The sequence below is a fragment of the Ambystoma mexicanum genome, chromosome 6p, assembly GCF_040938575.1.
Source record: "Ambystoma mexicanum isolate Mex_15411 chromosome 6p, UKY_AmexF1_1, whole genome shotgun sequence".
Classification (NCBI taxonomy): Eukaryota; Metazoa; Chordata; class Amphibia; order Caudata; family Ambystomatidae; genus Ambystoma; species Ambystoma mexicanum.
Window position 1 is genome coordinate 715,802,819 of NC_090935.1, and position 14,821 is coordinate 715,817,639.

Here is a 14,821-nt window from a genome sequence, read left to right on the forward strand (position 1 = left end):
CGTTACCGCACCTATCCTTTCTGAATGTCTAGAGGTCTTAATGACAAAAACGGACAATTCTGACGGTCATGATATCCTTATTAGTACTTATAAGAAGGAGATTCTAAGCATGTTAGACCAGGCTGCTCCCTTGAAAACTAGAACCGTTAGAGACGCTCCGAACCATCAGAAATGGTTGAACTCAAAGCCAATAAAAGGCAGGCAGAACACGACTGGATGAGAGACAACTCCTCAGAAAATCTGGTAGCCTGGAAGCATAAGAAAAGGAATACAAGGCCAAGATTTTAAAAGCTAAGTGTAGCTTCTAGAATGATCAAATCAATCAGGCTGGAAACCAAACCAAGGAACTTTTCCGACTTCTCAGTTACCGATAGAAACCCTTAGTCACTAACTCCACTATTAAACCAACAATGAAGATTGTAAAAGAGTGCAGAAAGCTTTTTCTGACAAACTGAAAAATCGCCCAAAAAAAGATCATGGAAGAACTAACCAGGAAGGTTTCACACCCTATAGTTTCCACTGAAAACTGTAACAAGGTTGGGAAGGAGGTGTCTATTGCTAACACTAAAATGGGCTCTCAAAATTTGGAACACAGATCCAATTCAGCGGAAACCCCAGGCTGGTTTTAGGTTTACAGAGCCGACTATGGCAGCGATCCACAACGTCCTCAAAACCATGCACCCTACTGGTTGACCTTATTGGAACAGAAGGACATTTTCACCCCGTTCCTACGTAGGTTCGTAAACTCTTTGTTACGAACTGGAATTATCCCACAGTCTATACAAAATGTAGCGGTCACTCCACTACTAAAAAAGGTAGGCCTGGACCCCAACGATGCAGCCAATCTTAGACCTATCACAAATACACTCTTCTTTCTTAAATTAATTGATAACGTTGCCACACTGCAACTTCAGACTTATGTCTTAGGTTCTGGCATTCTACATAAGTAGCAATCTGGCTTCCAGAGCTTTTATGGCACTGGGAGTGGACTGTTAGACCTGCAGACTTGCATACTTTCAAAGCTGGAACAAAGCAAGTCGGGGGCCACTGATATTGTTAGACCTATCGGCAGCCTTCAATTTGTTTGATCAAGGGATTCTGCTGGATTGGATGGCCGCCGTTGGGGGTCTTTCAGTGGAGGCAATATATTGGCTTAAGTCCTTCCTTGAGGGATGCCGCTCACGAGTTCACTGGAGTGAAAATGCTTCCGATGTGGAAATGACCACTTGTGAAGTCCCCCAGGGGGCATGTCTCCCCCCCCCATGCTTTTCAACTTTTACATCATCCCATTGTGCATAGATTTGGAGAACTAGGATTTATTTTTCTGTAAATATGCAGATGATTGCCAGTTAGCATTGGAGATCAGTGGGAACCATGAAAAAGATCAACAGAAGCTGGACTCGGTCTATCAGACCATTAATAGATGACCACAAACTGGCTATGCCTTAATGCAACTAAGACCAAGCTCCTGCTGTACAGCCCTCGTCAAGCCAGAGATAAATTGAGTATTCCCTACGTTAATTTCACGATCAATGGCAGCCAGATTACTTTGGTGCATAAGGTGAAGACCTTGGACACCTACTTGAAAGCCAGTTTTGACAGCAGTGCATACGTGGAAGCAATCGTAAAAAATACCAACTATCACCTTAAAGTTTTACGGCAAGTTGTCCCACTGGTTTCAAAAGAAAACCATAAAAAACTAGTTATAGCTGTTATACTCCCACAAGAAGATTACTGTAATGCCCTTTTAGGTGGAGCCAATAAGACAGACATCCAAAAATTGCAAAAGATTCAGAACGCAGCAGTACACATCATATATCAGATGAATCCTACTGAACCTACATTTGCGGCACAGAAGAATCTACACTGGCTGCCGTCTCAGCAAGGATCCACTTTAAGTTGCTGACCATCTGCCACAAATATGTCTTTGGTAACGCGCCAGTCTATCTTAAAGACAGGCTGAATATTTACCAACCAACAAGAAATCTTTGATCCGCAAAGAAGTGGATCGCATTAAGAGAGCCTGCGGATATGGCCGTGCTTTTCATGTGCAGGCAACAAAGGCTTCAAATGTTTTACCAGAACATCTACGTAAAGAAGAAAACCATCTGGCCATCAGAAAACAGCTGACGACCATCTTGTTCGTGTGACACGAGTAAACTGCTGCCATCTTCTTCCATGTTCATGGCGCCTCGATGCCCTCAGGCTTTGGCATGTTACAAATGTGTTAACTTAACAACATAATATAGGCTTCTTGTGTTGAGAATATGGAAGATTGTTGGTACGATATGGAGAACCCTTTTGAAGACCTGCTCGACTTTCCTCGGGAAAAGTGAAAAAAACACTAGCTATATTGCTGCAGAGTGCCGAGGGAACGGGCTCTCTCCATATCCGTCTCGATGGCTTGCAGGGAGTCGTCGACGCCCTTCCCAAACAGATTCTCTCCATCGCAGGGCATGTCCAGTACCTTCGCTTGGACCTCCTGATGGAAATTAGTGGCTTTCATCCAACCTGGTTGATGAAGGCAGACACTGTTCCCCATTTGCCGGAACCCCGCGTCTGCAACATCCAAAGCCACTGTGATGGCTTGATCAGACATCACTGCCCCTTCCTGGAAGAGAGCGATGGCCTCCATCTTCTTATCGTCGGGGATAGACTCCAGGATCGGTCCCAGCTTGTACCACAATTTCCTGGCCAGAATCGCCAGTGCGTTGGCCGCCTTGATAGTGGAGGCTGCTGTGTAAATCACTGTCTTTCCCATGGTGTCCATCCTTTTCCCCTCGCTATCTGGAGGGACCGAAAACTATGAGGAAGGGTTAGCCGACTGTTTCCCTGCGGCCGCCGACACCACTGAATCTGGAGATGGCTGCAACCTCAGACACTTGGGTGCGGAGTCCGGCACCCTATATTTCTTCTCCAGCCTATCCTGTTTGGCTGGAGCCGTGCAAGGGCTTACCATGAGGGCCAGGCTCTCCTCCCAAACATCATCCAACAAAAGGCACCGCCAGGATCGTTTTCCACTTGGCCTCATGCTTTTGATACAAGAAGCCCTCTTCTTGGTTTCCTCGGAACCAGCTGGAATAGCTTGGAGGCCCTAGAGATGGAGTGGAAAGATCCCACCTTATCTGTTGGTGACACCCTATGCAGAGCATCCAAATGTGGTGATTCACTGTCCGTTGCGACAATGTCTTTGTCATCATCCGTCGTCGTGGCCGTATCCGTTCCCATACCTGTGTCTGGGCCTGCTGGGGGAAAAGGGGCCAGACGTGGTGGAGGAGGCTGATATGGGGGCGTCAGACGGCGCTTCCTCTTCTTCGCTGGAGGCTGATCGGGGACCTGGGGAACCACGAGTACCGGAACCAGAGGCATCCTCATCTGGATCTGACACTAAAGGTGTGTAGAGTCGACAGAATATCCAAGGAAATGTCCCTCGGCTGAGAAGGCAGAACAGAAATACTAGGCCCTGCACAATCATCACAGTCATCCTCTTCAACATCCTCATGAACTGTGTGTAAGGGCTCTTCATCTTCACCATTCGTGGACAAAACCTCTATGGTTTGGGCGATGGCCTGGGAGGGCTGTTCGGGGCCTCCTCGCCCCCTGCCCCGAAACCCTGAGTGTCTTGAACCAAAGTCTGGGCCAGTTTCACCCCTTGTGGCATGCCTGCAGACTTTGCCAAAGTCGCTGCGGCGGTGTTGCCTCTTGGTGGCAGGGACACTCTTAGCCTCGTATGATCAGCGCCTGTAGCCGTCATGGTACTGAGTTGTCGACAAGGTCTTAGTCTGTGCCGGTTTAGCCAGCTTGGGCTGGTCGGCTTTCTTCGCCTCAATCTGCCGCTTCAAGAATTTCTAACGTAGTTTAGCCAGGGTAGATGACTTCCTCTTTGAAGAGGAGCTTGATGGTAGGCTGGCAATGGAGGTGGAACGTGATGCTGATCGTGCTCTATCCACTTTGGAAACAGCTTCCGCGGCATACCCAGTGGACTCCGACTTGCGGCTTTTGGCCTCATCTTGGGCTCCCACCGATGAGGTGCCCCTCAAAGGTCTTAAAAGACCGCTCCTCGGACCGACTGGTCCTGGGCGAGGCATGGCCCTGCTCAGAGCACAGGTCAGAGGCCTTGGCGTTAAGCCATGCCGCCAGCCTACTACGCCTGTCTGTTTTCTTGGAGAAACTGAAGCATATCTCGCACTCTACTTCCTTGTGGTCCGGGTGAAGGCAGTAGAGGCATTGCAGGGGCTTGTCTTTCACAAACACATTCCGTAGCCCACATTTGGTGCAGGGCCTGAAGAGGGATCATCATCCTCCTCCTCCTCCTCCTCCTCCTCCTCCATCATCATCATCGTCAGAGGGATCGAAGAAGACCCAAGAGGCCTTGTAGAATTTTCGCTGCAGGTTTGCCTTTGAGGGGCGTAGACCTTCACCGACAACGGGTCCCCGCTGTCGGTGGATAAAGAAAAGAGAACACAGACTTATTTGAAACAAAAATGTAACTTTTCCTATTGAAAAACGTACTAATAGCTCGGAAAGCTAACTTGAGGACTCCCAACTCTGAAGCGTGCAGTAAAAATCTGAACATGGCTGCCAGAGGAGAAGCTTAAGGAGGGGACTGTCATTGGATGGGGGCAGTATGATCCAGAGGACAGTGATTGGTTTAGAGGAGAAATACAGTTTTTTAGTGAAAGTTAAGTGTTTTTTCTTTTACCGAGGATTCTCAGCCTGACGACGGTGAATATTCATGAGCATGTAAATCCATGTTTGGGTAACATGTTCATATTGCACCCAGCATATTTCAATGCAGTGCAATGGGGATACTTTGTTTTTTTAACCTAGCCCTTTAACAAAGGGATTTTTGGTTACTTTTAATTGTGCCTAAACACACGCTGGTGGAAGCAGTTACTGTTAGGTCCACCTATGGTAGGACTTTATAAAACTGTCCCCTTGGTATACAGAGCCCCAACTTCTAGTATAAGTCTGTGCCACTCAAGGTTTTGGTAGTATGGCAGAGTAGCCAGGATTATCTTAGGAGAGAGATGTGAGCTATAGGTCAGTACAGAGAACCTAGAATATACATAGGCCCAAAACAACACTTAGAGTTGTATAAAAATAGTTATTTATTTTATATACACAAGGCAAAGATACATCTTCAGATAGTTAAGTAAACCACAGTGTAAAGACTTGATGAATGGAATTCAAAGTTAAGTAAACCCACTGTTATAGCAACTCAAAATATTATGTTATAGTAATAAAATGCATGAACAACCACCAGCAATTTAAGACTTGTAATTCATTTCGGGGCATGAAAGGTTTATCAGTCCATCTCTATGTAGATATGAGTTCTTCAAAGTCAGACTGGAGGGAAAGCTGGCAAGGCACAGCTGTAGAAAAGGCAAAGTTCCACCAGAGGTGTCTTCAATTACAAGCAAGTATCAAGCTTTTGTTTGTCAAAAAGGGTTCAGGGACCTCAGGGTCTATGTAGGGCTCCCTGTATTTGCAGAAGCATTAGGTTTGGGCAAATGTGTATGGGCGAACACTAAAACCAATTAGCACTGAAGCAACAAAGGAGCGACTGAATAACTCAAGGGAAGTATTACCCCAAGTCCCACAGTACCGGAGGAGTGATGAACATTAAAAAAGCTGGCCACCTTCACAATGCAGCAGCTAAAGACCTTTCCTTGGCCGTGGTGACTAAAGGAGGGACTCTGGCAGGGATTTCGCAGCAGCAGGCGAGAGAGAGAGAACTCCCAGCCAAGGATTGTTCATGCTCCAACGCGGATCTGTGGTTTTGGTGCCTTTTTCACAGATGCCACTATAGAAGTCCAACAGAGTTTCGGGAGAATTCATCTGTGGTAAGATGATGCTTCACAAAGTGGTTGCAATTCCCCCGGTATTGGCGGTTTGCAACCCAGGAAAGTAGCAACACGTCGAGGGATGGCCCACATTGAAGTCTTCTTAGGACTGATTATACCGGCCAGTCCAAGGGAGGAAGTCGTCCCCTTCGGGGCTTTCCTGACGATTTGAAAACAGGGACAGGACAGCAGCAGTACATCAGCCCGCTTCTCCAGTTGCTGGAAGGGGATGCAGGCTCATCTGGTCATCTTCGTTTCTTCTGTTCCAGTGGTCAACTTTTCTTCAGCCTCAGGATCCTCAACCTTTATCCAGGACAACCAGCCTCCCAGTTGGAACTCATTCCGGGCAGACATGCCAGAAGACAAAGAACAGCAAGGTTTCAGGGTCCTCCCCCGCATCCTGTCATCACAGACATACTGGAGCCTTGGCGGGCTTCACAAAGGATTCACGCCGAAGACAAAAGTAAAACCCGGACCGCCCCACCTATCACAGAAGATGAAGGACAATGAAGGGACAAGCAAACAAGAAATGGCGACTGTAGTTCGAGCCTGGGAATGCAAATTGAATAAAAGTAGGTAGGATAAAACCACTGCCATCAACCATTCAGGTTAGCCCGTCCCTGTAACCAAAAGGTTACAGGAGCAGTGAGAAAGGGGATACATTGTAACCCCTTTGCACTGCACATAAGGCGGTTGTGCAGATCTCACAATATAAAAGATGGGAAGGATAAAATATCCTCCTATAACGGAAAATCCAAAGGGCTTCCAGCAACACTGCACAGAGGGCACTGTCTGATGCAGAAGTAAAAAAACAGATGCCATAAAACTTGGAAGAAAAATGTATACAAATAAATCAAACGTATCCCAAAAGATAGGGTGAAAGAATGAGTGAGTGTGGAAAAGGGTTCCCACTCACTCAGGGGAACAGACCAAAAATCCAGTAGTGCAGCAAAAAGTGCTGGGGGACTCGCATGTGGAGGAGATTATACCTAACAAATAAAATCTACCCTAACATCTACCCGCAGCAGCGAATAGTGTAAAACACTACCATACAGAGTCCAGTTGTACCACCAGGGTGAGGGCCTAAGAATGCAAGGAGAGGGGCGCAGAGGCATTAAAAGGGGATAAAATGCAAATTCATGCAGCTGCCACCTGGATCGAAACAGGTCACAGATTCACCCACAAATCAGAATTTGGGCAAAGTGAAAGGCCAACAATGCAGCTGTCAGAACATCTGGCACAACTGGGGTTTAGTCAGGATATTGGAAGCAAACAGGCACATAAGAAGATACATTAAGAAAAGGACCACTGGTGCAGGATCACTGCACCAGTGCACACAACATGCATCTTGAGAATACGCCGTAACTGCTGGGTCCCTACCATGCAAGTAAGCAGAAACCTGATAAAAGCAGCTCACTACACCTCAACAGCTCGGAGGACTACACATGGGGCTTGGAGATATGAGGGCCATAGTTATTCAGACATCAAGACATGTGCCACCGCTCAGCAATTTGGGCTGGGGAGGCTGGCCATAAGCACCATGATTGAGGATCGTCATGACCTGGGGGCAGGGGGACATGAGTGGGGGCCTGGATGGTTATATTATGGGTGGATGAATAAGAATGACCAGATGGATAGTTGAGTGGATTAAGGGGTAGCGAATAGGGTTGTGGGTTGACAAATAACAGTACTGGGCAAATTTTCGATTACCTGTGCACATGACCAACATAGGTCAAATGATCAACATATGTAAAAAGGAATAGTGCACAGACTTAGTCGTTATATTTTACTTGCAGCCTCAAATAGCCGAATACTGAGGCAAACAAACACTCCAATACAATTCACTGGTAGGCAGACTTTGGGGTTGCATGCACAACCACACATCACATTTTGAAACCAAATCAGCCATCATTCAAGTGCCAGGATAAAACTAGTTTTCTGCTGGGTTCTTTACAAATGATCCTTAAAAGGGTTGGTGACAAATCCTAGAGAAGAAAACAAGGAATGCGGTTTCCACTCTATTAAATATTTGGCTGCGGGTCATGTGGAAAATACAAGAAGATAGTGTCAGCATTTTATGTAAGACTTTCATATAAAGATCAGCACATTGAACATTAATGGCCTAATTCACAGAAGCGTTTTATAATGGCAAAACCACATTGGAAAAGTCCCTCTGAATCAGGGTTTAAGTATTAAGCAAGCATCTGTCTGAAACAGCTTTTGCGCGTGATCCTAAAAATAACTTCCAGATACCCCCAAAGATTGACTGAGGGCAGTTTGGAGAGACCGCACAGAAAGGAGACCGAGCTGCACAATACATCTTTACAATGATCAAAGACCCAAACAAACTCTTACTTACATTATAATCCGAGGGTGATATTCCATTACTGAATTATTCATGTAAAAACGTTTGAAATACATACAGGCAGACCCCTATAAAATAAAAGTAAAGCGGCACATTAGGGCACAGAAATCACTTTTTTTTTAACACTGTAAGGAATAAATGCAACGGAATAAAGACATGTTATGCTCTATGCATACAAAACACAAAAACACAAAAATGTAAGAACTGACTCACAAGAAAAATCACTTTACTAATCAAGAGCGTAACCTCATTTTGTTTCTCTCTGAAATAACTGACATAAGCCATCACTTAGGCATTAAGCACCCGCTCCAAGGGCCCCCAGACGTTAACACCTGTTCTGGCACTTGGAACGGGTGCTTAACGCTATTAGCATCCTGGGATTACAATCCGGAAATCCAGGGTGGTATGGAAATTGCATGTTCAGTCAATGTACAGGACGCCGCGTGCGTCCCATTCACTGAATGAAAATGCTGTCTCAGCATGGTCGCTATGGATGTGGAAGGCGCAGTGGCATATGGAGCCCCATTTCCATGGCGACCAGGGATCGGCGGCAGCAGCAATGCGGCGGACGGTGCCACCGAAGAAAAGAGTTAAGTGGGGCAGAGGGAACCAGGAAAAAAAAAAAAGATAAGGGGGGGGGGGGCTAGTGGGTGGTGGCAGGGCGGTGAAAGCAGACTTCAGGTTCCATGGAACGTGGGTTGAGATTAGTAGTTAAGGCCTGTGATACAGGGAACCTGAATGGCTGCTACCCCCGGTTAGGGAGAATTCTCTGAAATGTGCCAATTACCTCCACCTTAGAGACCCCCAGCAACTTTGCTGGATTTTGAAGACTTGATTTTTTTTTAACCCGGAGAGAGTGATTCCCTTATTCCCACTCTCATGTATTTTAATGTGATTTTTAACACAGTTTCTTTTGGTTGTGGGAGTCTGACAAACTCCATAGGCATCATCTTTTAGATTGTGTCACACAGCACCTTCAGTGCAGTGGCACAGGGAAGTCGCTCAGATTTCCCAAAGGTTTAAATTCCTTCTCTGGGATAAACTACTATTTCCCAGAGCAATTACGTGAAATTGTGTTTACTTTACATTTGTAACGTTGTAAACCCAGCACACACTATCTTACAATAGGGTGCTGGAGGGGTTACCTAGTATCCCCTTTGTCCAGCTTCTAATGTAACAAAGTTATGTTACCCATTGCTCACTGAATGGCTGGTGGCAGTGCTTTTGTTTTAACTACAGTGGTGTGCATTTACCGCGTTCGCAGGTGCAGTAAAGCACCCAAGGGTGCCATTTTTGTCAAAATGGCCCTGGTCTTCTCTTTTTTCCATTTCTTTGTGGAAAGGTCCTTCTTGAGATTTACTCTGTGCACCAAACCAGGTTTGGTCCCATTGTTCGCTTTGTCTTTGGCGGGATTCACGAGTGAAACCCGCCTCTGGCTCCAGGGTATCTGGGGTGGGCAGAAAGTGAGGAAGGTGCCCGAAACTCCCTGTGCTTATTCTCCTAGGAGACCCAAATGCACTCTGTAGTGTTTGGCCGGCTGACTGTCCGGCAAGGACAGCCAACCAGCTGGGTGACTGACAGCTAGGCTGGAATGAATGGGAGAGAACTGAATAAAAGTCAAGGCTTTTGGCATGGAAGGCAGAGACGACCACTGGACAAAGGAACCGAAGAAGATCTTGAAGAGGACGCCTGCTGCAACTCCTGGACCTTTGGTTTGCCTGGTGAAGCCCTGCTGCTGTGCTGAAACTCCATATCGACAGTCCCTGCAAGGACGACTTCTCCCCTTGAGTTGGTGGGACCAATCAACTCCAAAGTAAGCCACCTGGACATTCTCTCGGATCTGGTTTCATTTCCACAGATTTGCTGCTGGAAACCGAATAGCCAGGGAGAGGAACACCAGATTCTGTGCGTTGCTTTTAAGTTGGCCAAGAGCTCCAGGAAGATCCTCCGGACTCCCAGGAAGCAGGACTGACCGAGCCTATGATGAACTATGATATGGCATTTGTAACGCGCCTATACACAAGTGTTTCAAGGCGCGACGAGTGAAGGGGGGGAAACAAAGGGAGACAGACAACGATCCTACTAGGCCAGGTGTCATTCAGATCGCGCAAGTGCAAGGGTCGAGGGGAAAGGGAGAAGTGCAAGGGGGAAAGGGAGAGGGGAAAGTGCATTACAGGGTCAATAGCATATAGGAAATAAGGGCCAACAAGTGGCAGTGCGAGTAAGTGCAGATAAGTGCTGGGAAGGGGGGAATGTGGGATACAGACACAGTAACGTAGTGCAGGGGGTGCCAGGGAGGCAGTGCAGGGGAGAGTGGCTGGGCCAAGGACCGAGAACGGCGAGTGGCCCAGTTGCAGATTCAGTGCAGTTTCAGTAACTTTAGCAGGGGAGAGGGGGAGAGAAAGCGGAGGCGAAGAGGAAGGTTTTGAGGTGCTTCCGGAACCGGAGATGGTTCTCCTCAAGTCTCTGGGAGGCAGGAAGGCTGTTCCAGAGGGAGGCCCCTGCAGCGGAGAGAGATCTGCAACCAACTCGTTGTTTGGAGAAGCGGCTGACCTTGAGGGAGTTGGAGGCGGATGAGCGAAGAGCTCGAGAAGGAAGATATTTAGGAAGAGAGAGTTGAAGGTATTTTGGCCCAAGGCCCCAGAAGGCTTTGTGGACAATGCAGAGGGTTTTGAACTTGATCCTCGCAGTTACTGGGAGCAGTGTAGTGATTTCAGTCCTGGAGAGATACGGTCCCTAGGCTTCAGGCCAAGGACAAGTCTTGCAGTCCTGTTCTGGATGAGTTGCAAAGGGCGGAGAGTAGAGGCAGGCAGATTTAGATAGAGGCTGTTACAGTAGTCCAGCTTCGAGAGAACCAAGGCTCTAGAGACAGTGAGCTTCTGGGGGAAGGGGAGGAAAGGAAGGATACCTCTGAGGAGGTGTAGCTGGAAGTGTGACTTCTTAGAGACGTCAGATATGTGAGGAGAGAAGGAGAGTGTGGAGTCGAAGATGACCCCGAGGTTTTTTGCCTTTTAGGTAGGAGCAGGAAGAGGGCCAAGAGAGGCCGGCCAGAGAGCTGCAGGGAAGGAGGGAGTGGGTGTGCCGATGAGTAGAATCTCAGTCTTACTGGCATTAAGGCAGAGGTCATTGGCGGCACACCAGTCCTGGATAGCAGAAAGACAGTCAGATGAGGGAAAGAGAAGAGGCGGCCAAGGGTAGCCTGAAAATGAGCTGGGTATCATCCGCATAGCACTGAAAGTAGGGGCAGAGAGCGGCGATGCGGTGGGCGAGAAGTGCCAGATACTGGTTGAAGAGCCAGGGGGAGAGGTTAGAACCCTGGGGGACACCACAGGTAGAGAAAAAGTTGTCAGAAAGGAAAGACCCCAGTTGGACCTGGGAGGGTCGATTGGAGAGGAAAGAGGTCAGCCACGCCAGAGCCTGACCAGTGATACCCAGGTTATCACGGAGACGGTTGAGCAGGATGGTATGGTTGACAGTATCAAAGGCAGAAGAGAGATCAAGCAAAATGAGAACACAAGGAATGTTAGAATCAAGGTTCGAGAGCAGGTCCTCACGGATGTTCAGGAGAGCAGTTTCCGTGCTTCTGGCAGCTCTGAATCCAGACTGATGGTCATGAAGACTGCCAACAGATTCAGCATGGAGATTAAGCTGGGATATGGCCAGTTTCTCCAGGAGCTTGCCCAGGAAGGGAGTGATAGAGATTGGGCGGCAGTTTACTGGGCAGGGGGGGTCGGAAGAGGGCTTCTTAAGAAGGGGGTGCACAAGGGAGTGCTTGAGAGGGGATGGGAAGACTCCAGAGGCGAAAGAGTGATTGCAGAAGTCAGCAAGGGCAGGGGCCAAGGAGTCAATGTGGTCCTTGATAGTTTTGGAGGAACAGTGGTGGACCTGTTTTGACAAGACTTTCATAGATCGGACTTGTCTCGAAACCTCATCAGCAGAAAAAAGGGGAAAGGCAGAGAAGGGGAGAGGAAGCGTGGCTGCAGAAGAGCCAGAGGGAGAGCAGGGAATAGAGGGGGGGAGGTGATGGGAAGAGAGCGAGGACAGGATGTTCTGAGTTTTTGAAATGAAGTGAGATGCCAGTGCTGTGCAGAGGGCCTGGGAGGGGACAGGAGAGGTAGAGACTGCAGCAGGGTTGGCCAGCTCCTTGCAGAGCCCCCTCAGAGTGCAGGACCCCAGAAGCAAAGAAAGACCATCTCGACGTCCTCCTTGTCCCCACGACTGAGGCCCAGGAACAGAGATCTGCAGAGCTGCTCAGGAGCAGAAGTCATCTGCTGCACTTTTTCTTCAATAACAAAGTTACTGTAAAAGTCTGAGAGAATTTACCTCTCATGAGTAGAGTTGCTTGCATCTTCTAGCACTCACAAATCTAAACAGCTTATGGCTGTACATTGATTCTTCTTTTCTTCGAAGACTTCAAAAACATTGTGCAAAGACTTTTCTACTTACCTACCAGAGGTGCTTCATCCTATGTAAGACTTTTGTCCTTTGACTTTGGCCTAGCCTATTATACTGAAGGACTCTGTGTAGGGGATCCAAAAGTATTTGCCAGCTTAAGAATATTTGTGGTCTCTTATTTGTTCTAATAATCTTTTCCGTTTACCAACTTCTAACGATATCCTAGCACCCTAGCTTTTGAAGTCATCCGAGGGTGTAGGTTGTGTCTGTGGACCATCCCAAAAAGGTATTTACTGATTGAGAAACTAAGAGTGTATAGCATTGAAGTATATGTGTTGCTTTTTATGTTTCTCCCTTCTGAAGAAGGCTTATTCTAACTGACCAATTAAATAAATGAATAATTGTTTATTCAAGAAACCTTGTGTGCAAGTGTTTATTTGAATACTTGTCACTGTGAATCTCTGTGTAACTCCCCTACAGCTCATATTGACACCTCTTGAGATAAGCCTGGCTGCTCAACATGCTACCAACCTGTGTAAACTTTGCCTAACACCCCCCCCACCCCTGGTGCAAATTAATCTTAACCTCCGGCATTGCTCTGGATAACCCTCTAAACCATCGTTCTTTGTCTGCCAAGCCATTAAGTAAGGGGAAAGACCATATGCAAATTTGTCCCACCCCAAAGGGTCACCAACTTGAAACAGAAAATAGTGAATGTATTTTAAAACAAAAATTAAACATCCAACAAGCTAGTACTACAAAACGGGTTCAATTACTTTATATAGTAAACCACTACTTCTTTAGGTTCCTCTTAATTTAATCATACATACGATTGTGACAAACCTACCACAACAGATTTAGGCATTACGGGTTTAAATGCAGAGCAGAACTCCATCAGCCTTTTCTCATAGTATTTGCAAATGGCCAATTCTTCATCTGGATCGAGAAGAACCACATCAGTCTTTTTAACCTTTATACACAAAATAAAGAAATAAAAAATTAATCATCTGGGCTTGTCATTTCCATTTCATCATTAAAACGTTATTGGTGAGACGATAGTATATTTAACTATTAGGCGGAGACCTCTCTTGAAGTTGTGATGCCAGTGAAAGTGTCAATTCAGCTACATCTGCAAATTCGCAGCATAAAGCAGTAAAATAAAAACCCATTGCTCATCTGAGAAGCTGTATCAGTCTAAACATGCAGCAATAAGCAAACATTTAAGTTTAAGTGATTCGTTAACAAAACCAAAACACTAATTATAATAAAAATCTATATTCAAAATGCTGTATCTGACAGACTTTAGATTTGCTGGAAAGGAAGATTAAGCCAATAAATGACAGATTTAAATGCATTAGCTTCAACATGCAGGCACAATTTCAAACTATTAATACTCAGACTTGGCTGTCTTTTGTTCATTTTATCACTTTCTTCAAAAGAATTCAGCAACGCTTCACAGAAAGGCAACGTTAGTTTGCTCGTGCTTCAGGGGCCTGCAAAGAAAGGTTTCTGAACTGGTCGGTTAGTATGGAGTCAATTAGATTGTATACATTTGAAACCTACTTTTATCATTCACAATTTTCACTGACATTATGCACAGAAGTGCAACGACAGAAGAGAATTTAGCCTCCACATTAACACACAAGTTTTCCCACAATTTCATCCTGGCCTCCGGTAGCATTAATTGAACCACAAACATACAGGAAGAAAATACCCTGAAACTAATACGTAAGCAGCCAAATGGGCAAATTTGGGGAAGATGCTAAAATAAACCTCGAGTAAAAATCATGTTAATTTTCTCCTGATGTGTCCCCCCACTATGCCCAACCGTTTCTACTCCCACCTCCTCTAAGCAGCAATTATGAAACTATTCAGGCTATATACAATAAATCTCCACTGAAACTGAATTCCTTTAAACTTTAAAGAGCTATTAAAATCTCTGATCTGGAATCAAAAAATGGGAGTGTTCTTCAGAAGACTATATTTTGGCACAATCCCCCAGATTCTAGGACAATTGAGAGGTGCATTATAGAAACTAAATTGTACACTTATTTTAGTTAATTATTTAAAGAGGACAGTACAAATTATATTGACGTCAAACAAGGTATACAATTATTGCTGGGAAAAGACAAGCTGAAAGATAGGCTAGAGTTTAACTGTACTGAAATGTATCCAGCCATAATCTCAAAGAACTCAAATAAAGGAGCTGGCGGAT

General features: G+C 46.1%; 1 protein-coding gene across 4 annotated transcripts in view; it reads right to left on the bottom strand.

Moving 5' to 3' along the window:
- CCNH (cyclin H) overlaps window positions 1-14,821 on the bottom strand; it is a 484,538-nt gene that overhangs the window by 374,403 nt on the left and 95,314 nt on the right. For all 4 annotated transcript variants that reach the window (XM_069627590.1, XM_069627591.1, XM_069627588.1 and 1 more), the window contains exons 3-4: window positions 13,454-13,576; window positions 8,206-8,279 (exon numbers count right to left, since the gene is read on the bottom strand). In XM_069627590.1, coding sequence (XP_069483691.1) covers window positions 8,206-8,279; window positions 13,454-13,576 — 197 coding nt within the window. The remainder of the gene's footprint in view (window positions 1-8,205; window positions 8,280-13,453; window positions 13,577-14,821) is intronic.